General features: G+C 39.0%; 2 protein-coding genes across 2 annotated transcripts; both read right to left on the bottom strand.

The window, feature by feature from the left end:
- Positions 1 to 1,314: 1,314 nt before the first annotated feature.
- LOC149579818 (scopoletin glucosyltransferase-like) lies at positions 1,315 to 3,306 on the bottom strand. The gene has a single exon (XM_089787004.1). The coding sequence runs from the start codon at positions 3,082 to 3,084 to the stop codon at positions 1,618 to 1,620; it is 1,467 nt and encodes a 488-aa protein (XP_089643130.1). The 5' UTR covers positions 3,085 to 3,306; the 3' UTR covers positions 1,315 to 1,617.
- Positions 3,307 to 19,006: 15,700 nt separating this feature from the next.
- LOC149579817 (uncharacterized) lies at positions 19,007 to 20,884 on the bottom strand. The gene is made up of 5 exons (XM_089802581.1): positions 20,331 to 20,884; positions 20,068 to 20,249; positions 19,649 to 19,965; positions 19,298 to 19,525; positions 19,007 to 19,210 (listed from the first exon to the last, which is right to left on the bottom strand). Exons 1-5 carry the CDS (start codon positions 20,882 to 20,884, stop codon positions 19,007 to 19,009), a joined length of 1,485 nt encoding a protein of 494 aa, XP_089658707.1.
- Between the last annotated feature and the right edge of the window lie 2,631 nt (positions 20,885 to 23,515).

The following is a 23,515-nucleotide window of genomic DNA, read 5'->3' as shown; positions in this document are numbered from 1 at the left end:
ATGAATCCATCTCTCATGAGTATAAATAGAACACTCAGCATTCGTTGGATCTAAGTGATGCTTACAAGGGTGAAGCACTGAGACTTCTCGGGAGATCGCCCCTCCCAGTACTACTCCAATCTAAGCGCACTTAACTACGAAGTTTCCTCCATGGTTAAACCCAAAGCTTGCATCCCCATTTGTAAAACCTTCACCAAGTGTTGTGCGTTATGAACCATTCATTAGAAAACCTCTTAATCTCATCAATTGATAAGTAGGAGATAATTTCCATAGCAAGTCAAATTGTGATATTGCTATCAGGATTTAACTATGTGATTTTGAGTCAAACTCATTGACCCATGTTTCATAAGTAGTGATTCAACATGAATCCATCTCTCATGAGTATAAATGGCACACTTAGCACTCATTGGATCTAGGTGATGCTCACAGGTGTGAAGCAGTGGGACTTCGTGGGAGGTCACCCATTCCATTACTACTCCAGCCTGATCGCGCTTAACTACAAAATTTCCTCCATGGTTAAACTCAAAGCTTGCAACCCCATTTGCAAAACCTTCACCTAGTGTTGTGCCCTATGAACTATTCAAGAATGATATATCCTAACCAAGATACAATTAAAACTGATTTAACATGTCAAACTGCAACCGTAGAGACTAAAAAGTTATAAAGTTATTATGTAATTGTTAGAAGTAGTCAAACCCATGTGGCTGGTTAGTTACAACAAAACTATCAGTCTGTCATACTTCCAGCCATTAACTGTTAGTGCTATCAAAATAATACCAGATCCTCGGCAATGTATGAGGAAGTTAGTTTATTTTCAAGATGAATTCAGGGAAGCTCTACAAACCTATAGGTGTAGGAAGTCTCTATAAATAGAGAAACATTGTAACACATTGTGTGCAGCCAGATTAATGAAATGATTTTATTATCTGCTATCACCATGTTTGTTTATAGTTTTAATTTTCAATATGATTCTCTCTTTTTTTTCTAATAGTAATAACTCCCACTCAAAACAAGAATATTTGCATGTATTCATTTGTATGTACAATGAAGAGTGTCAATGAAGTATTTATTAACAATTTATGAGAATTAGTATTAAAACGTTCTATGACATCCATTATATAGGACCGTCACATCACAACTTACAGATAGCTATACATTTGGCCAGCATTTTTAGTTTTGATTTTAAGCTAATAGTTAGGAAGAGGCTATGCAAATATAGGTCATATATGCTACCTTTAATTCAAACTCATTGTGTGTGGAGTGGTTCATGATGTGTGGAGTGGTTGGAGAGCTTGTAACGGGAAGCAGATGAAGTGATTTTGTAACCATTACCATTTTTTTGTATTGCGTTTAAGATAAATAACACATGTAGAAAATATCTGCATGATCTTGTAGAAGTTATGAAAAGATCAAATTGAAGATCATAGAGTGATCAACGTTATAGGCATGTACCTCAGTACTCTTTTTTGAGAAAAACTTTTGTATCCATCTACCCTATTTCCATAAACTGGCAGAATTTTGTTTCTCACTTAAATTAACTCACAGAAATATGGAGAAATTAATATTGACCCAAATCACAGAAACGGTCTTCGGAATCAATTTCAAGGCATGAAAACTCTATTGTTCTTGTCTAATCTTTCGCAGCCTGTGCATTTCACTTGCAAACGCCTGGACATTTCCTTTCGAAGACCCACCATCTTCAACAGCTTTCCTAGCCATCTCCTTGAGCTTCTGTCCCCTTTCTCTCATCTCCTTCCCTTTATTCTCATAAAGCACTTCTCGCAAAACCTCCTTCACTTTCCCTTCATCAGGAATCCCAGGAATATGTTCACAAAACTGAACTCCCACACCCAATTCAACCAACAGCCTCAGATTAAAAAACTGGTCCCCAAACATAGGCCAACCGGCAATGGGCACACCAAGCGTAATGCTCTCAAGAGTAGAATTCCACCCACAGTGGCTCATAAACGCACCCACGGAGGGATGTGAGAGAATAACAAGCTGCGGCGCCCAGCCCCATATGACCAACCCTCTTCCCTTCGTACGCTTCAGAAACCCCTCAGGAAGATACTGGCCAGCAAGATCCTCATCCCCCAGCGTCCCGGGTTCGATCCTGGGGGCCACTTTGATAACCCAAACAAAACTCTGCTGACTACCTTCAAGCCCCCTCGCCAGAGCCATCGTTTGCTGCTCCGTGAAAAAAATCTCACTTCCAAACGCAACATAAACAACAGAACTCTCTCTCTTAGAATCCAGCCACATCACAACCTCGTCAGCAGCCACGTCAGCCCTTTTCCCGCGCCCGGAAGAACTAGCCGGCAGCATGGGACCGACGGCCCAGACGGGCTTACCCGTCAGGCTCCTCAGATGCCGCACGTAGACATCCTCAAGCTCCTCAAAAGTATTAAGGATCAACCCCGAGTTCCCTTTCCCAATAGACTGCAAGATCCCCAAAACCACACTCAAATTTGGGTCATCGGCCCTAAAAAAATCTTGGGCTATCTCGTGCGACCGAAATCTTTGAGTATGCGGGAGATCCAAACTGAGAACAACGGCCTCCTCCCCGTCTTTCTCCAGCCCGTTCTGCCCAGTCGAACGGCTTGTCGAGATCAACATGCTGACTGCAAACGCACCGGAGACATTGAACTCCACGCAGCAAATGCCGTACTTCTCAACGCCCTGTCTTCCCCATCCCATGAACGTGTCGTACACAACACACACTGGAGCTCCCTCTTCTTCAAACTGCCGTTCCATCCATGCGTTGAACGGCTGTTGGAGCTTACTCGCCAGTGCAAAAATCAGCCCATGTGAAGACCTGGGAAGAAGATCAGCGCTCTCTCGTCCCTCCGGAAGCCCTTCCACTGGCGGTGTGGGAAGAACAACCAAACGGATATCAATACCATTTTTGACGGATTCCGCAACGGAGTCTTGTAAACGGGGTACATTGGCGGGTGTAGTTACATAGCTTACGGTCAGACCTTGGGATGCAATGAGCCTGGACAAGTCGAGTAAAGGAATTGAGTGACCCAGTGCTGGAAATGGTAGCACCACCACGTGGGGCTTCTCATGGGATTTCATCTCCATTACAATCAATGAGGATTCCTAAGACTTTCGGATTTGTGGGATGAATTGATTTTTCTTTCAAGAACCATTTAAAGGGTCTAGTGGAGGCTTGGACGTCCGGGATTTAGCCAAGGAATGGGCCACATTGTGTGGCTTTTCGTGGCCATTATTCATCCAACGTTGCACTTTGAAACGTCGTACTTTTGGGATTGCGTGAACGCAGATTTCAATTTCAGTATTTTAGATTTGTGTTACGATTCTTCTATGTTTGGAATGAAAGGGGTTGTTTGTTTGATTAATAATAGTGTATAAGTCGTGCTGAAGTTGGAGTAAAGATGGGTTTCTGGGACAAAAAATGGTGTTAGTTTTGAGATGTGACTCTGGTGATGTCCACGATATCGTGGTGTTTGGTTCGGGGAGTGGCTCGCTTGAGTTTGACTGTTTTTGGCTATTAGGTTGGAGATGTGGCTCCAAAGATTTTAACTTTTTCTGTTCTTAATTTATTAATACTCGAATAGTTTTTTGAGTGAGTAGGTCCGTCATGATTTTGTTAAGAGATACGAGTCCATATACCCAAAAACGAAAAAAAAAAAAAGGTGGGGTGGATGTATATTATTAATTATTATTAATATAATATAAAGGGATTAGTAAACAAATTTTATTTTTAAAAGGTGAATGGTGGGATCAAAGTTTGCAACATTAACCATTTTTATGATATGGAAAATGACCTCCTCGTGATATTATTGCTAAGGAAGAGATGTTTTGGAGGTAAAGATCAAGATGTATCTACCTAGCTACAACGGATAAAAACATCAAGTATTTTCATATTACCACTCTCAGATAGGGTTGTCAATCATCTTTCTCAACTCAACTAGAAGAGGTGGAATCAGTAATGAGGAGGAGATAACTACAAAGATGTTGAGTCACTTTTCTTCTCTTCTTAGTGTAGAGCAATTTCTCAACGAGCAAGACTAGGAGAAATTTCTCTTTGTTGTTCCGAAACTGGTTTCTAACATCCAAAACAAAGCCCTTGTGGCTATTCCTTCTTCTTCTTAAATTAAAGATGCCATCATGTCGTTTGAAGGTAATAAAGCACCAAGGCCAAATGGTTTTCCCATGTTTATTTTTCAAAAGATGTGGCATATCATTAGCAAGGATGTATCCAATGCTATTAAGGAGTTCTTTGATGCTAGAAAACTATCTAAAATAAATTAACCTTACTTTCCTTGTTTTGATTCCTAAAAAGTCGGTTCTTGATTCTGTTGATCAATTTAGATTAATTAGTCTCTGTAACTCTTTATATAAGATATTATCGAAAGTTCTCAGTAGTCAATTATTGAAGATTCTTCCTGCTTTGATCTTTGTCCAACATAATAGTTTTGTTCCTAGGAGGAATATATTGGATTCCATCGTTATTGTGCATGAGAATGTGCATTCTTTAGCTATATCTCATAAACAAGGTTTTCTCATTAAGCTTGACTTATCCAAGGCCTATGATAGGGTTGATTAGGATTTTGTTGTAATGACCCTTAAGGCTTTTGGGTTTGGTAGTCATTGTATCCAAATCATTTACTAGTTGATCTCCACTGCCTCTTTTGATGTGATCATTTATGGTCGTTCTCGTAAATTCTTTCAAGCTTCTAGGGGGTTGAAGCTCCATTATTCTTTTTTCCATTCTTGCATATTATTTAGGAAGATGCTAGTCTAAGTTAGATTTTGAAGGGTCTATCCATGGTCTCAATCCTTCATCCCATCCTCAATCTTGCACTCGTGAACAATTTGTGGATGACACCACCCTTATGGGGAGTCCTCTATCTACAAAGCTAGAAAAATAAAAGTTTCTTTCAATTCTTATTCTTCTGCCACTGGTCAACTGATCAATTGGAATAAGTGCTCTCTCTTTTTTCTCAACACTCCTATGGAACATTCTGGAAGAGAATTTTAAAAATTCTTCATTGTCTTATTTTTGTGTTACATGGCTCCTATTTGGGTTTGCCTCTCTATCTTAAGCCCCTAGAATATTTTTGGAATGACATTCTTGAAAAATTCAACTAGAAGTTAATAGGATGGAAAGGGAATCTGCTTAGTCAAGCCAAGAAAATCACTCTTTTTAAAAGTTATCTCCAAAACCTTCTCACCTATGCTTTAAGTCTTTTGAAGATTTCGGTCAAGTATGCTAATCTTCTAGAAAAGTATCAAAAGAATTTCTTATGGTTAGGTATGGAAGAATAGAAGATGATGCATCTCATTGCTTGGAACCAAATATGTAGACCAAAAAAGGCTAGTGCACTAGGTATTAGACCAATTAAAAGGCTGAACAAAGCCCTGCTTACTAAGAAGATATAGAGAATGTATTCAGAGGAAAGGGAGTGGAATCCAATTTGGAAAAGAAAATACTTATATTTCCATCCTACCATTGGGGAGTTTTTGGGTACTCCAAAAGTGGAATGTGGCTCTTTAATTTGGAGATCCATTCATGAAGGAAAACATGTGGCAAACAAGGGTGCTTGATGGAAACTAGGAAATGGAAGAAAGATCCAATTCTGGGAAGACAATTGGATGATGGATGGTCCTCTTAGGGATAAGGTTGAGGATTTGGAGATTAAATATCAATGTAAAAGAATCTATGACATTGTAGTGTTGAATTACTAGAAGACCAATCCTTTGGTGAATCTTTTGTAGGTTAGTCCTATTTTGGGGGACATCCAGCTAAATCTTAATGCTTGGAGGGCTAACAAGGAAATTAATGACACCATTATCTTAGGTTGTTGAAATCTAATTGAAAAGATCACTATTCAAGAAGGGATATTGTTGAGAAGGAGGGAGATTGTTGATAAAGAATGTTTTCCATCATTGTTTTGTCACTGATGTCAAACTTGCTATTTGCTAGAATGATAATTGCTTATAAGATCCAAGTACTATCACTTAGTTGATTGATGAAGAGAATTAAATCAATAAGATGTAACAAAAGCACCTAAGGGAAAGGTTGAGTTATGGTTTTGTAATGAAGTACAAGGATTAGTTAAGACAATGGTAAAATGATGTATTGATAATACACTTGAAAACATAGAGGTTGACTATACTTAGAAACTCTAGTAGAATAAGTTGTAACAAAGCTGTCTGCAAAGCTTGACTAAATTCATTAGTGGGTGACAAGCAAGCTAGTTCATGCTGAGAAGATTATTAGTAAGTGCTGAGAAAATGTAAAATCTAGTCTATGTCAACTGAAACAGAAGGTGTCGATCAAGTTCAGGTGCCGAGGTAGACAAAATGTAATAGGTGTCAAGCATCAGTAAAACTTGGTTGATACTGAGTGAATCCATAGTAGGTGTTGAGTAACATAGTATGTGTCAAGCATCAGAAAGTCAATAGTACCGAGCTGCTGCATTATTTGAAAAGTCAAAGATTTGCCAGATCTAAGCCAACAAGTTTGTTACCTTGAAGTTTGTGAACCAGATGGAAGATAAGGATGATGAGCTAGTAGTACAAAATTTTAGGTAAACCATTTTTGGGCGAATACATGTGGATTCTACATGATTTTTCTAGAAGAAACAAGATAAGGGGTAGATACATTGTATCTTACCTAATCCATGCAAACTCAAAATAAGAGAGGGAAGATTAGAGCGGGAAAAGTTTTCCAGACACCTATTTAAGGAGCTACAGGACATGAAGCAAAGAGGTTGGTTGGAGAGAGTGTGTGGTGTCAAGGAGAAGGCATTGAGAAGGAGGAACAAAGCACAAAGACTCTGCTTCGATAGGTGACCACAAAGGTGATTGCATTGTCACGAGTGTGAAGACTCAAGGAGACAAAGCTTGAAAGGAGAACAAGCTATCAGAGCTACAGAGATTGAAAGCTAGGAAAATTTGTGAGCTGAATTGAGATCTAAAATTTGCAAGTTATGTTGTGAGTTATATCAGATCAAAAGCCCTTATTGTTACTCTCTAGCAATTGTATCATTTAGGGAAAAATCCTATGGACTTAGGTTGGTTTAACAACCATTTGTAAATCCTTTAACAGGGTGACATTACAAGTGAATGTTCTAAAGTCCTTTAACCAAGCCCACTTCTAACAAGGTGGTTGAAATCCCTTAACCGGGTCACCTTTAATAGTGTATTTTGTAGCCTTTAACAAGGCAGGCCTTTTAGGAGAGTGAGAAAGGAATAACATGTTACTAGTGGTTTTTCCCAAATTGGGTTTCCACGTAAATCACTGTGTTATGTGTTGATATTTCATGTCTTATTCCTGAATGTTGATTTTTCAATAACTTGTTAAGAAATATGTTTAGCTTGGATGCATGGTTCATTTAATAGGCTCACTAAGTGAAAAAAATTTATTAGGACATTTGGACCTTGAATAACTGATTAACCACCCCCCCCCCCCCCCCCCCCCCCACAACCCCCCCAGTTATTCTAAAGTATTTATAACATAGGTAATATCTCAAATGTCCTCTATTCTATTTCTTTTGGATTATCTTCCCTTAATCCCAAGGAAGAGCCTCCTTTCTGGGCTTCTTGTTGGATTAAAGTCATCACTCCTATAGTGGGTATATTCTATTGGGTAGTTATTTAGAACAAGATTCTCTCTTTGAATAATCTTTGTAAAAGAGGCTTTAATATGGTTAATTGATGTTTTCTTTTAAAAATGAAATAGGAGGCTATCTTTCACATATCTTTTTATTGTTCTTATTCTCATGAAGTTTGTACTCATATCCTCATTGAATGGAACCTTAAGTGGATTTTCCTTGGAAATGTTAAAGACTTCATTAAATAGTGGATATGCTTGGCAAAGAACAATAATTCTAAGATAGTGTGAAACATTAACCCTCCTCATTTATGTTGGAATATTTGGAAATAAATAAATAATCAAGTCTTTAGACACAAGGAGGTTCTAACTTGGGTGACTTCTTGGAAAATTGTTGAAGGAATTAAGGAAATTTTTCTTATTATTAGAAAAAAAACACAATCCTCAGCAATGAAGGTCTCTCCTAGAGGCTCCCCTTTTCTACAACTTCAATATAAAGAATGATAAACACAAAATCAGAGAGGAAGCAATTTGGATTTGTTTCTCTTATGATTGGGTCAAGGCCAACTTTGATGGAATGACCAAAGGTAACCTTGGGAAAGATGGATGTGGTGGCATAATTAGGGATTTGAACATGAATTGTATCAATACATTTACTTTCCTACTTGGCAACTAAAATAGCCACATTGTTGAAGCCAAAGGTGCCCTTCTAGCTATTGAGTTAGCTAAAACTACTAATTACAAATATGTTTGGGAGGAAGGGGACTCAAAAAACATCATCAATTGTTTAAATGGGAAAGTACCAGTGACCTGGACAATGGAAACTATTACAAATGAGGCAAGAGTTTTTTTGAATACTTTTAAAAAGGTCATTATATCCAACACTTATCAAGAGGCCAATTATGTTGTTAACTGTATCGCCAACCTGGGTGTGTGGTCAGAGCACATGATGTTCTGGCAAGATAGTCTTGCAAAATATTTTATTTTGAATGAACAAATTGAGGAGGATAGGATACATTACCATGTTGGAAACCTAGATAAATTTGATAAATATATCAATGAAGTATTGTGATCATTATAAGATATTGTGGAGGGGTGATTCTATAATAAGCATTAATGAATGACGCACTTTCTAGGCATTTTTAGCTCTCTTCCTCATTTTTTTTCATAACATTCATTCATTGTTTTCACATTATAAGTGAAAGGTTTTCCCACAAAGTACAAGAATATGGGAGGTGAACCTAGAAGACAAGATTCAAGCTCCTGTAAGGCATTGAGAGATATGTTGAAGGTTTCAGAACAAATTGAGAATGGTGGTGTGACCACATATCATGAAAGTATTCATTAGTTTGATCCCAAAGCTATGAATAAGTTCATTAGAGGTTGGGAGGAGTACAATGTTTCAATGTATGGGGTTTATTTTCCCCTTAACACTTACTTTATCTTTGAAATCACTAGTTTTCCCTATGAAGGCTTAAACTTCTTCAAGGAAAGAAAAGTCACTGTGGAGGTGCTCAAGAAAGTTCCTAAGGATGATGATGAAAAGGAGGCATTGATCAAGGTAGGTAAGAATTTCTCTAACAAGAAAATTAAGCCCATTTGGAGACATGCACTAAATTATGTTAGCTCTTATTTCACATTAGATGATAGGAAAAAAAGGGTCCATTGTTTCAAAATTTTCTCCCTTAATCACTCTTGATATGGATATAAAATCTCTTTCCCTTATTATATTTTGAAATATTTGAATGGGAGTATGGTTAAACACAAGAAAAAAATCCTCTCAATCCATTCTACATGAAGGTTTTATAGATTCACTTTGTAGAGTATTGCAAGGATATAATTCCTAAGTTTGGGATGAAAATTAAATAAGAGGGGGGTACAATGAGTAAAAGGAAAACCCCTTTCTTTGGAAGAGATTAATAAAATTGTGGTTAGTGAAGATAATAGGATGAACGTGGAGGATGTAGAGGACACCATGAAGGTTTACACCAAGGATGGAATAAAAATGAGGAGGATTATGAGGAGTCACCTACTCCTAAGTTGCAAAAGACTTATCCTTCCAGTAAAGTATTGTGAAAGGAAAATAAATTGGAGATAAAAAGTAAGTAAAATGATATTAGGAAAGGGGGATTTGACCATTAACATTGTTGGGTACTCTACTTCTAATTTGGAGCATGTGTATATTTTGAAAGACACAAATATTTCTAAGGCTCACGATACTACAAATGCTTTAAAGCCCTTGGATTTTCTTAACAAAGCTCAAGATAAAGTTGAGCTATCCTTGGAATTCGATAGTTGGGTTTATAAGGAAATTATTTTCCTTAGAGAGAAGGTGGATTCCCTAGAGAAAAATTGGTAGATTGAAGTGGAGGCAAGGAAAAGGCTGGAAGGAATATGTGATGGAATCTTGGATCAATAGGAGGATGTTGACAATAGAGTTAACAAAACTATAAAAGATAATGATAGAAGAACCAAGTCTTCCATCATGAAGAATATCAATCTAGAAAAGGGAAGATGGATGTGGAGGGAATTGAGCTTAAAGTTGACTTAAATAGTAAAGACAAAGACCACTAGGATGTTCTAGAAGGACCAATGAAATGAACAAGGGGCAGACTCAATAGAAAGATGACGAGTATGGCTATGGCTCCGAAGAATCCTAGAGATGATCTAACTATGAAGGAGATTTAGAGTGCTAAAGTTCTCAAAGAACAAGCTTAGGTTTGGGTTGTTTTGTCATTCTTTTTCTCATTGTATTTAGTTTAGTGTTCATTTTTTGGCAGTTGGTTTTCTGGATGTTGTGCAGACTTAATTTATTTTCCAACATTGTTCTTCTTTTGGACTTAATTGTTTATTTTTGTAATATGATACTTTTGGGTTTGGGGTCCTTGTAAAACCTATTTTTAGCTTAATCCAAAATAAATCATGTAAATAAAGAAAATTCATAATGAGGTGAGGGGAGCAACAACTAGAATAGGCAGATGGTCTTAGTCACATAACAAAATATGTGCACTAACAATTGCCTTTTTTATAGTCCTAGATTTTCAATTAGTTTTGAAAGTAGAGTATCTTGAATTCTTAAGCTTTCTCTTTTATAGAGAAGGATATGCATATATGTATGTATGCATATATAATTTATTTATTATAATACTTTTATTTTATTCTTTTTTATTAAAATAAGTTTATAGTTTAATTTGTTCTTAATAATAGTTTATTATATATTTTAAGTAAATATTAAAATAAATTATTAATTTATATTTCTTTCACTTAAAATTAAACAAAATTTCAACTTCTATAATAAAAACTCAAGAAGTAAATTAGAGAGTACTATCAATTATATTACAAGGGAATTTTTTCTTAACTGTTTCATATGAATAACTTAATATTAAAAACTCACAGACCCACTACAACTTTCATAATGTTATAATGAAAATTAAAAACCCACAAATATAGAAAATTGAATAAGATTATGGTATTAGAGAAACTTATAGAGAGATGAAGACTAGTTAAAAATGGTAATATTTCATATTCCAATATATGATAGTTTTGAAAAAGATAATGTTGCATTTTATTCAATTTTCAATGAAATCATACAAATATGTTTTTGGTTACAAACTTGATCTAATATAGATCAAATTCACATTCTTATATTTATTTGAGTCATTTTCACTTTCGCTACTATCTAGACTAATACTTTTTAAATAATTGGGGATATAACCTTTAATCACAAATAATCCATTTGGAAAGTCAATAAATAGATTGCTACTAGTATGCGTGTTCCTTGTGAGCGATCTTCATGTGGGCCAATCTCAAAAAAATGTGTTCTACTCTTTTTTATCAAATGAGGATATTTAACCAAAAAAATATTATATAATTTATTATTTACATTATTTTTTGAAATTAAGAAGCAACCAAAATGGGGGTTGACCTAGCATGGAGCAAAAAAATGACTAAAAATCAGTTGGAATTCATTACCATGAGATAACCCAATGCCCTTTATGAATATCAAAAACCCTCTCAGAAGCATGATAGTAAAATAGGTAGTATTAAAAACCATGAAAGTATTTACACTATACATAAACTTGGCTATAAGATACAAATTGGTCATTCAACCAGTCCAACATAAAAAATCTAAAAGAGCCTAAAGGCCAAGAAAGTAACTAACTATCATAAGAAAAAAACTAAACATGAAGCAAACCAACAAAAGGTAACCAATCATTGGTTCCTTGTGTTCTCATAGAGCAGGCGAGGCCAATCATTGACCTAGAAGATGTATAGAGAGAAAGTAGTCTCCACCTCCTCATGATTGGTTCCACCATCCTTTTTAGTTTGCATGAGATAGAGGGTAGTGGTCGCTGAGTGCATAACACATGTTGAGAAATTGGAAACTCTATCAAACTTATCCTCTAGGTCCACATTCTTTTTGATTAGGTTAGTAATGGACCTCTCCAGCTTCTCCACCTCCAGATTTCCATGCACTTTGTTATCTGTTCCCATAGTGGCATCTTTCTATTAAGTGTGGTCTCACTCCAACTCCTTTCCCTTTTGGTCCCCATCTCCCCTAGTGACCTTCTCCAGGGTATGATTTCTAAAGTTACCCATTCTAATTGATGAAGTAACCATTCCCCGCTCGTCAACATTCTTAGCTTTCCTAGAATTTGGGGTGAAGGTATCAGTTTTGGAAGTATCCAAAACCTTAAAGGGCAAGGGACTATTTTGAACCTCCTCTCTAACATCCTCATTCTTACCCTTGCTATTAGTTTCTTCCTCTTCCTGCTCCCCATAATTCCTTCTAGTAGCCATACATTTAGGTCTAGGGCCAACCTTCTTTTCAGAATTCTCTGATTTAGACATGCTAGGAGTAGCTAGGGAGTTGTTATCTCTTATGGTATTTTTTACACTATTACTAAGTAATCCATCAAGACTTTAATTATGCAATCTAGTTAATTTTTTGGAAGGATCAATACAAAAAGTTGAGTCTCAAACCTTTGAAACTCTGTAGGGCAGGATGAGACTTCTCACAAAACAGGTGCATGATTTTTTCAGATTGGGCATCCTGTAATGCCCCGCTCGTAGATCCTTGGAAACAAGGATGAAAAACAAGTCAGAAATTTTTTTTTTTTTACAAGTGTAAGTGCACATGATACAACCTACACAAACCAAAAGATCGCAACAGAAGACTGAAAGACAACCAAGGACCAACGGATCTCCAAACGGCACTACCAACTAGAACACAACCACAAAAACCACAAATACCTACCAAGCTGAAAGACATAAGCTGACTCTTGGAAACTGGCTAAGTCTGAAATCCTGAAGCCCTAAAATTTGGCTAAGTCTGAATTTTTGAAGCCCTGATTTTTCCTAGAATCTACACCTTAGCTCGTAGAGGTCTGAAACCCATCTCAAATGAATCGTTGCATATATTAAAATATATCTTAAGTATAAATATACATCAACTTGTACTTAAACAATATATTTTAAACCCCGAAGGACAACAATAGAAACCCAAAAACTGAATTTCAAAGGAAACCTCCTGAATTCAAAATGCAACAACATAGGCTTGAAGAACACCCAAAAGGGTATCTAGATCAACTCTCAAAATAATCAGAACACTACAAAAAGTGCTCGCTGTTGGCACGTGCAGGTTTTAACCAAAAGGCGTGCGACACTTTTTACTAAGGGAGGGCGACACTTCTCCCTTACTGTGTGCGACACTTCTCAAGAAGGCGTGTGATACTGGAAAAGTATCACGCGACATTTCTCATGAAGCCATGCGACACTCTTCCAGTGTCGTACGACACTTCTCCAGTAATGCATGCGACACTTTATAGTATCGTACGACATTATTTCTATGGGCGTGTGATACTTTATCAATGTCACACAATGCTGAACAAATGTCGCCCATAGAAAATAAAAACACTTAAGGAAACTCAAAAATGGGAAAAAAATGACAAAAGAACCTCCACATCGGGGAGTACCGGATCCACATCTCGAGGCCAGAACACTCGAACCAAAATTGAGTAACTGAAATACAGAAAATGGAATCTAACCATCTATCAAACAAGGAAGGGAAAGTATAGAAAGGAAACATCACATTCAACTGAAATAAACATCGCAATAACATAGATAACATTGCAATGAGCAAAAATAACCAACTAAGTACGTGGTTCCTCCCAACCATCAATGGCATCATAGGACCATCGTGGGCCCTAGCCATCCCCCGCGCATAACATCCCAAGCCACTGATCAAATCATTGGTGCTGTCGTAATAGGGACGTCACTACTAAACATGCTACAATTAAAGTAAATAAAATCTAACATGCTAGTAGTAGGCATAAGATAAAACTATAATCAGATAACATCATCTACTACATGCTAATCATCATAATGAGGAATCCATTAAAACTAACATCATCTAAATATGATAACATCATAATGAGAGCATAAATCACAAGAAGCATACTCCGTATATCGAAGTACCAAGTGACACATCTAGCTACAGTCGTACTAGGACAATAGACCGTATCTATACACCAGTCCCTAGCAGTGGTGAGGGTAGCTACGCCTCCCAACCACGTGGCACCCGTAGGTCCACACCCGCCGTGCTGATGGAGATAGTGATCCAACCACAAACACACAAAAACACAACAACCATGGCTAACACTCACGCCAAGCAGTATGATGACTGAAACCAAGACATAGACAATGCATAAACTACAGGTCTTGGTCAGACACCTCAATGGGCTTACTATGTAGGGGCTGACATCATGGAGAGTTTCTTGGCATCGACAAACCCAAGATCGGATCGTGTGTCCTCAAACTTAATTGGGTGCTCACACATTGTGTCCTCGAACTTAATCGAGTGCTCACACATTTTATTATCTTAAATTTTATTATCGCCCAGTGTTTTCTTTAATTATCACTTATATAAAACTTCCTTTGCCAACCCATGACGTCATGATCATTGGGCTGCAAAATAGAAGCCCCCTCCGTATGCTGCCCTACCCTACCCATGCTCATCCAATGATGAGTGCTCGTAGGCATGCAAATTCCCAACCCAACCCCAATGATCATAACTTCTGAAAGTGTTATGGAAGGTCGGGGCTCGCAAGATATCCGACTATGTACGCGCACGTACTCGTGTGTGGTGCACCACCATCACAAAGATCAAATAAAAGGACTGGAAGAGAACACAAAGCAACAAGTCCCTCAACTGTAAAGAAAATCGAGAGGATGGATGCAACATGCATCCTAATGCAACAAAAGATTTAAAAGTGGTCTAACTGGTATCCAAACAGATCACCCAGGTCCGCGAACCACAATGTGCCAAGAAAACTTGATAAAACAGGTCGACACACAAAATGACGTAAAAACCCCAAATTTTGGAAAAATTCTAAAATTAAAACCCATTTGGCCCTTAGGTTCAAAAACCCCAAAAATCTAAAAATAAATGAAAACGAACACCGTATGCAAAAACGGCCAGCATAACGGCCCAAAAACCCAAAACCCCATTTCAAAAACAGGGAAAAATGTTCATACCCAACCAACCAGGAAGAACTAGCAACCAGAAACAGAGGGGAACACTAGTTCTCAGCCTCCTAACATATTGCTACAAGAAACAGAAGCTGAAACGGAGCGAAAACTATAAAACGAGAAGGCCCTACCTGAAGGAAAAAGAGGCAGAAACTGAAACCCACACAATAAAATAAACCACTTGTCAAAACAGTTGAAAACGATGGCAAGGAATAAACTCCTCGAGCCAAATCGAACGAGACCAACCTCGCACAGATCCCACGCTCATAGCTCCCAAAACGAGCAAAACAAGAATCCTTCAGAAGAGGATTTCCAAATTTGCTCTACAATTCTATTTTCAAATTGTGAAAAGTGATTTATGAAATCACTTTTCCAATACTTATTCACTTTTTGGGTGAATAGTCAATTCTGGAAAATAGCTAGCTAGAGTAGTTAAACTCCGAATTGACCCAAACGAAAACAGTTTATTATCCGCAATGGGATTTCACCTAAGGAAAAGCTACCAGAAATTAAATCAGAAAAGATTAAAACCCGAAAACCCCAAAAACATAGAAAAACACTTAACACTTTCACGACAAATGCAAACTTCTAAATGCATAGACACACTCACTGGTCTAGTCACATAATGCAAATGAGTTCGGATTTACTAATCATTGAAAGGTTTTGATCTAAATAATAACAATAAGGGTACGTCGACCATATAGGAACGACATGGGTAAATATGAATAGCTGAATCACTAACTCCATGTGCCACTGCTAGGGATATAATTCCTGCACACTAAAACACATGATCAAGTGCAATGGCAAATAATATCATAGCCAAAGAAAAATGTATTAAAATACCTATTTAATCCATTTACATCACTCACATTCATAGAAAGTGTGAAGATACAATAATGAAGTAAATAACCAAAGCATAGAATCCATCTCATAACATAATCAACAAATAGGTCCAATACATCATATAACTAGATATCATCATAGATCTACTATCATCTCAAAATGGCATCCACATGCAAATGTGATAAACTGAACAATATAGCAGTAAAGCATCTATGGTACTGAATCCAAGTATAACATCCGACCCTCGGGTCATCATAAGGTACAAAAATGATAAGAGTATCAAGTATCTCTCGAATCAAAATAGACAAGACATAGACTGCAAACATGAGAGGCACTACATCCTCCCCCACTAGCATAGGCTTACTCCTGAAAGCCAACAAAAAGATAGGGGTACAATTCCCTTAGTCGTGTAGCATCCTCCCAAGTCGCAGAGGTCTCATCGCTCGGGTCCCATTGGACCCTTACCTGCTCTATGTCTCGACCTCACAAGGTCAGCCTTCGGTGCTGTAGGATACGAATGGGCTCCAAAGTAAGCTGCCCATCCGCTACCTGCAAAGCATCCCAATCAAGCACATGGTTCACATCTGGAATATACTGTCTCAACACAAAAACATGAAAAACATCATGGATGCGCGAAAGGCTAGGTGGCAACGCTAGACGATAAGAAACAGGACCAATCCTCTTGAGGATCTCAAAAGGTTTGAAAAAACGTGGTGCCAACTTAGAGCCTTTCCCATAATGGATGGGGCTCTTCCTTGGCCGCACTCTCAAAAACACCCTGTCACCAACAAAAAAGTGATGATCCAACCTATGGGCATCTGCATACTTCTTCTGCCTATCCTGAGCAGTAACCAAATGCTCCCTAATGGGAACAACCTGGTGCTCCATATATTGAAGCATCTCTGGACCCAAAAGAACACATTCCTACAAATGATCCCAACTCAAAGGGGTACGACATGGTCTATCATACAAGGCCTGAAAAGGTGACATGCCAAGAGAACTATGATAACTGTTGTTGTATGCAAACTCAACAAGGTACAAATAGTCCTGCCACTTCACTTGCCTATCCATAACATACATGCGAAGCATATCCTCCAAAACCTGATTCACTCTCTCAGTCTGACCATTGGGCTCTGGGTGATAAGCTGAACTAAAATTGAGCTGCGCGCCCAAGGCATGCTGGAGAGATGTCCATAGTGTAGAAGTAAACACTAGATCTCTATCCGAAATGATCCGACGAGGAATCCCATGCAAATGAACAATATCTGCCAAGAAAACATGTGCTACAGAAGAAGCTATGTAGGATGCTCTCATGGGTGAAAAATGTGCTACCATGGACAACTTGTCCATTGTCACCATGATACAATCATGTCTCCGTGATGACATAGGCAACCCTGTGATAAAATCAATGGATATTGTATCCCACTTCCATTCTGGAATGGCATGTGGCTGCAAAAGACCTGCCAGATGTTGATGCTCTGCCTTCACTCTCTAGCACTCAAGACATCTAGCAACAAAATCAGCAACATTGCGTCTCATCCCTACCCAAAAGTATAGCTATTTGAGATTAGCATGCATCTTCTTGACCCCGGGATATGCAGAATATGGTGCACGATGTGCTTCTGACAAAACTAAGGTACAAAGATCACCCGACAAGGGTACATAAATACGCCCTGAGTGTTGCAATAGTCCATCAAACTCTAGCATATAACCTAAAAATCTCCCATCAAGGGTGTTCCCAGACTCGATCTCCACCCTCACCTCCTGATACCAAGTGTCACTAGGCAAAGCCTCCAAAATACGGCTTCGTAAATCCACTCCCAATGACAGCACTGATACCTCATGTCACCTGCTGCTCAAGGCATCTGCGAGAACATTCTCCTTCACTTTGATGTAATGAACATCAAAGTCATACTTGCACAGGAACTCCATCCAATGACGCTGTCGTGCATTCAAGTTTGGTTGAGTAAAGATATACTGCAAGCTCCTATGATCGCTATGTAACTCAAACCTATGTCCCAAAAGAAAATGCCTCCAATGGACAAGGGCATGCACTACGACCGCGAGTTCCAAATCATGAGTGGGGTAGTTTAGCTCATGGTCCTTCAGTTTTCTAGACTCAAAAGCAATCACTCGACCATCCTGCATTAACACTGCACCCATGCCTTCCAACGCAGCATTTGTGCAAACCATGAAATCACCTATAAGATTAGGCACTGCAAGGATTAGTGCACTAGTCAAACACTCCTTAAGAGCATTAAATGCTACTTCATACTGATATGACCAAACAAACTTGTTCCCTTTCCTCTGAAGAGAAGTGATGGGATGGGCTACTCGTGAAAAATCCTTCACAAAGCGACGGTAGTAACTCGCTAATCCCATGAAACTATGAACCTCTGAGACATTAGTGAGTGCTGACCAATCCATGATAGCACGAATCTTCTCTAGATCCACTGCAATTCCATCACTAGTGATGATATGTCCCAAATACTTCACCTCTGACTGGAAGAACCCACATTTACTCAAGTTTCCATACAACTGATGGTCTCTCAAGCACTGCAATACCTGACGCAAATGGACCTCATGCTCCTCCTCAGTCTTTGAATAGATCAATATGTCATCCAAGAATACAATGACACATTGATCGAGGTAAGTACGAAATACACCATTCATCAAACTCATAAATACTAATGGTGCATTGGTTAACCCAAAGGGTACAACCGTGAACTCATAATGCCCATATCATGTACGAAATGTTGTTCGTTGAATATCAGCCTCTTGGATACAAAGCTAATGGTATCTCGACTTCAGATCAATCTTTGAGAACACTCGTGCCCCCTTCATCTGATCAAACAAGTCATCTATCCTTGGCAAAGGATAACGGTTCTTCACCGTCACCTTATTCAACTGCCGGTAGTCAATGCAAAAATGCAAAGAACCATCCTTATTCTTTACGAAGATGATTGGTGCACCCCACGGGGATACACTAGGAAAAATATGGCCCTTGGACAATAATTCCTCCAACTGCAACTTGAGCTCACTCAACTCCTAAGTAGTCATGCTATAACGAGCTCGTGAAATCAGTTCTGCTCCTGGTACAAGATTGATCCAAAAATCAATGTCACGCTGTGGTGGCATACCTGGAATTTCATCAGGTAACACATCTGCATACTTGCGAAGGAGTGGGTGATCATTGAGTGTTATCGTAAGGCTCTTGGCTTCCTCAAGATTATTGAGAGATACAAGAAACAACTGACAACCCTTTCGCACACTCTGCTTTAGCTAATTAGCTATGATCATACGGAGCAAGACTGGTCATTGAACTCCCAAAAGTTCCACCTGCCCACCTGTGTCATCCAAACACTGTACCACCTTATGATGGCAATCGATATTGGCCTGATGGGCGGCTAACCAATCCATGCCCAACACAATATCATACGGTCCTAGAGGTAGAATGCGTGAATCCACTGTGGTGGTGAAGGTTCCCAAACTCAAAACACAACTTCTAACAAATGAGTCAACAACCACTTTAGAACCTGTGGCTAACTCTACCTGCCACCTATCAACCTGACGCATTGCCACTAGCCCACATCACTGAACAAGAGACGGTGATATGAAAGAATCAGAAGCACCAGAGTCAAACAAAATTGAAGATGAAATACCATGCAATGTACCTGTAGCCTCAACTACCGTACCTTGATGCTCAGCTTGACGATTATCAACCACCGCAAAGACTTTGTGATTCCAACCTGCATCTCCTACAGTAGGCTCAGATCTCACTGTGCCCTTACCAGGACCAGTGGATGGCCTGATCGAACAATCATAAGATTTATGGCCAGGCTGGCCACAAGAAAAATAGTTTCCTCCAAAGCTAGCACCTGATCCATGACCTCCCTGAGTAGCACTAGGGTAAGGTGCACTACCCCTGTTGGAATTCTGCTGACTGCTATGAGGAGGATGATCCTGATGAGATTTGTGTCCTCGGTTTTGGTTATCTCCTTTCTTCCCTGAGGTTCCAGAAGCTTGTCCACCCTTCTTACCCCAAAACTTCTTCTTACTCTTACCATGAGAACTACCCTAAGAGGGTTTTGATTGGGATTGGCCCTTGCCTGAGGACTGAGTGAACTGAGCATCCTGTCCTAAATTTTGAGCACTTTGGTTCTGAGAACCAAATTTAGCACTGTAGCCCCTAGCCACATTGATCTCAATGGTCCTTTCCTTCTCCACAGCAAGAGCAAGTGTCCTTGGTTGATGAGCACAGACATCTCCAATGATGGAGTCTCTAAGACCCCTAACAAAATGTTGGGTGATAAGTGCATCATCATGCCTGTAGCTTGAATACTATTTCAAACCAAGGAACTTCTTCTCATACTGATAAACTATCATAAAGCCTTGCTTAAGCTCATGGAATTCATCAATGCGAGCTTCACGATACTGAGGGGAAAGAAACTTCTCTTTGAACCTTTCCGCGAAGATCTCCCAGGTGAGATCTGCGACATTGATACCAAGTCTTTCACTCTCTTCAACCCACCAAATGGAACCATGTTCCCTATGCTGTGTGATTGCACAACGGGCCTTTATGTTGCTCCCATAAGGTAGTAATGAGAAACAATGCCCCATATCAAGCAACCAAGTCTCAGCTTTGAGTCCTATTCCCTGGCCATCAAATTCTGGTGGTTTGGACCTCTGAAGTTCCTGCATCATCTCAATCTGAGTGAGATCAACATCATCTTGGCCATGACCCCTCCAATGGTGCCTTCTACCACCAGGTGGTGTACGAGAACGATCATGCTCATGCTCTTCCTCTCTATTCTCTGAACGATGAGACTCTCCATGATGAGATCCCTCTTCCTGATTTTGATCTTGCTGGCCCTTCTCAACACGAGGGCCCATCCGAGTAAGAATTTCCTGGAGCACTGGCATCATTGCCCCCAAGAGAGCCTGATTAGCATTGTTATTACCCTATTATCCCCCTCCTCCCTGTTGTTCCTCTTCATGGTGTTCATTTCCACGGTTACCACTACAGGTACCACTTCGGCCACCAGGTCTATGTGTAGGAGGCATCACTGAAGGAAGCAACAAGATGATATCAGAAGAATCAAGTCACAACATAAGAGTTAAACATTAGCCAAAGAGATATCATATAATAAAACATAATATAACAATACACAACGAAAAGAAAAACCATAGTGGAAGCATAACGCAGAGATCCCAATGTTGCAACATGGGCTTTGATACCAGAGGTAATGCCTCGCCCGAAGATCCTTGGAAACAAGGATGAAAAACAAGTCAAAACAAATTTTTTTTTTACAAGTGTAAGTGCACATGATACAACCTACACAAACCAAAAGATCGCAACGAAAGACTAAAAGACAACCAAGCACCTACAGATCTCCAAACGCCACTACCAACTAGAACACAACCATGAAAACCACAAAGACCTACCAAGCTGAAAGACATAAGATGACTCTTGGAAACTGGCTAAGTCTGAAATCTTGAAGTCCTGAAATTTGGCTAAGTCTGAATTTTTGAAGCCCTGATTTTTCGTAGAATCTACACCTTAGCTCGTAGATGTCTGAAACCCATCTCAAATGAATCGTCGCATATATTAAAATATATCTTAAGTATAAGTAATTAAATATACATCAACTTATTTTTTACTAAGGGAGGGTGACACTTCTCCCTTACTGCGTGCGACACTTCTCAAGAAGGCGTGCGATACTGGAAAAGTATCACGCGACATTTCTCATGAAGCCATGCGACACTCTTCCAGTGTCATACGACACTTCTCCAGTAATCCATGTGACACTTTGTAGTATCGAACGAAATTATTTCTATAGGCGTGCGATACTTTATCAGTGTCGCACAATGCTGAACAAATGTCACCCATAGAAAATAAAAAAACTTAAGAAAACTCAAAAAGGGGAAAAAATGACAAAAGAACCTCCAAACCGAGGAGTACCGGATCCACATCTTGAGGCCAGAACACTCAAACCAGAATTGAGTAATTGAAATATAGAAAATGAAATCTAACCATCTATCAAACAAGGAAGGGAAAGTACAGAAAGGAAACATCACATTCAACTGAAATAAACATCGCAATAACATAGATAACATTGCAATGAGCAAAAATAACCAACTAAGTATGCGGTTCCTCCCAACCATCAATGGCATCATAGGACCATCGTGGGCCCTAGCCATTCCCCGCGCATAGCATCCCAAGCCACTGATCAAATCATTGGTGCTGTCGTAATAAGGACGTCACTACTAAACATGCTATAATGTAAGTAAATAAAATCTAACATGCTAGTAGTAGGCATAAGATACAACTGTAATCAGATAACATCATCTACTACATGCTAATCATCATAATGAGGAATCCATTAAAACTAACATCATCTAAACATGATAACATCATAATGAGAGCATAAATCACAATAAGCATACTCCGTATACCGAAGTACCAAGTGACACATCCAGCTATAGTCTTACTAGGACAATAGACTGTATCTGTACATCGGTCCCTAGCAGTGGTGAGGGTAGCTATGCCTCCCAACCATGTGGCACCCGTAGGTCCACACTCGCCGTGCTGATGGAGATAGTGATCCAACCGCAAACACACAAAAACACAACAACCGTGGCTAACACTCACGCCAAGCAGTATGATGACTGAAACCAAGACATAGACAATGCATAAACGACAGGTCCTAGTCAGACACCTCAATGGGCTTACTATGTAGGGGCTTACATCATGGAGAGTTGCTTGGCATCAACAAGCCCAAGCTCGGATCGTGTGTCCTCAAACTTAATTGGGTGCTCACATATTGTGTCCTCAAACTTAATCGGGTCCTCACACATTTTATTATCTTAAATTTTATTACGTCCCAGTGTTTTCTTTAATTATCACTTATATAAAACTTCCTTTGCCAACCCATGATGTCATGATCGTCGAGCTGCAAAATAGAAGCCCCCTCCATATACAACCCTACCCTACCCATGCTCATCCAATGATGAGTGCCCGTAGGCATGAAAATTCCCAACCCAACCCCAATGATCATAACTTTCGTAAGTGTTACGGAAGGTCGGGGTTCGTAAGACATCAGACTATGTACGCGCACGTACTCATGTGTGGCGCACCACCATCAAAAAGATCAAATAAAAGGACTGGAAGAGAACACAAAGCAACAAGTCCCTCAACTGTAAACAAAATTGAGAGGATGGATGCAACATGCATCCTAATGCAACACGCATCCCAATGCAACAAAAGATTTAAAAGTGGTCTAACTGGTATCCAAACAGATCACCCTGGTCCACGAACCACAATGTGCCAAGAAAACTTGATAAAATAGGTCGACACACAAACCGAGGTAAAAACCCCAAATTTTGGAAAAATTCCAAAATTAAAACCCAGTTGGCCCTTGGGTTTAAAAACCCCAAAAATCTAAAAATAAATGAAAACGAACACCGTATGCAAAAACGGCCAGCATAACGGCCCAAAAACCCAAAATCCCATTTCAAAAATAGGGAAAAACATTCATACCCGACCAACCGGGCAGA

The sequence above is a fragment of the Cupressus sempervirens genome, chromosome 1 (assembly GCF_028749045.1).
Source record: "Cupressus sempervirens isolate cs-2001-9-10 chromosome 1, ASM2874904v1, whole genome shotgun sequence".
NCBI lineage: Eukaryota > Viridiplantae > Streptophyta > Pinopsida > Cupressales > Cupressaceae > Cupressus > Cupressus sempervirens.
This window is presented reverse-complemented; position numbering and strand designations above follow the sequence as displayed.

Bases quoted from the DNA above. Each gene is read 5' to 3' on its own strand.
- LOC149579817 (XM_089802581.1), bottom strand. From the start codon at position 20,884: ATGATGCCAGTGCTCCAGGAAATTCTTACTCGGATGGGCCCTCGTGTT. The intron at 20,250-20,330 runs GTATGAGAAGAA...ACATTTTGTTAG, and splicing joins GGCTTTATGATAGTTTATCA to GGGTCTTAGAGACTCCATCA. The intron at 19,211-19,297 runs GTGGAACTTTTG...AAGGGTTGTCAG, and splicing joins TGGATGACACAGGTGGGCAG to TTGTTTCTTGTATCTCTCAA.
- LOC149579818 (XM_089787004.1), bottom strand. From the start codon at position 3,084: ATGGAGATGAAATCCCATGAGAAGCCCCACGTGGTGGTGCTACCATTT.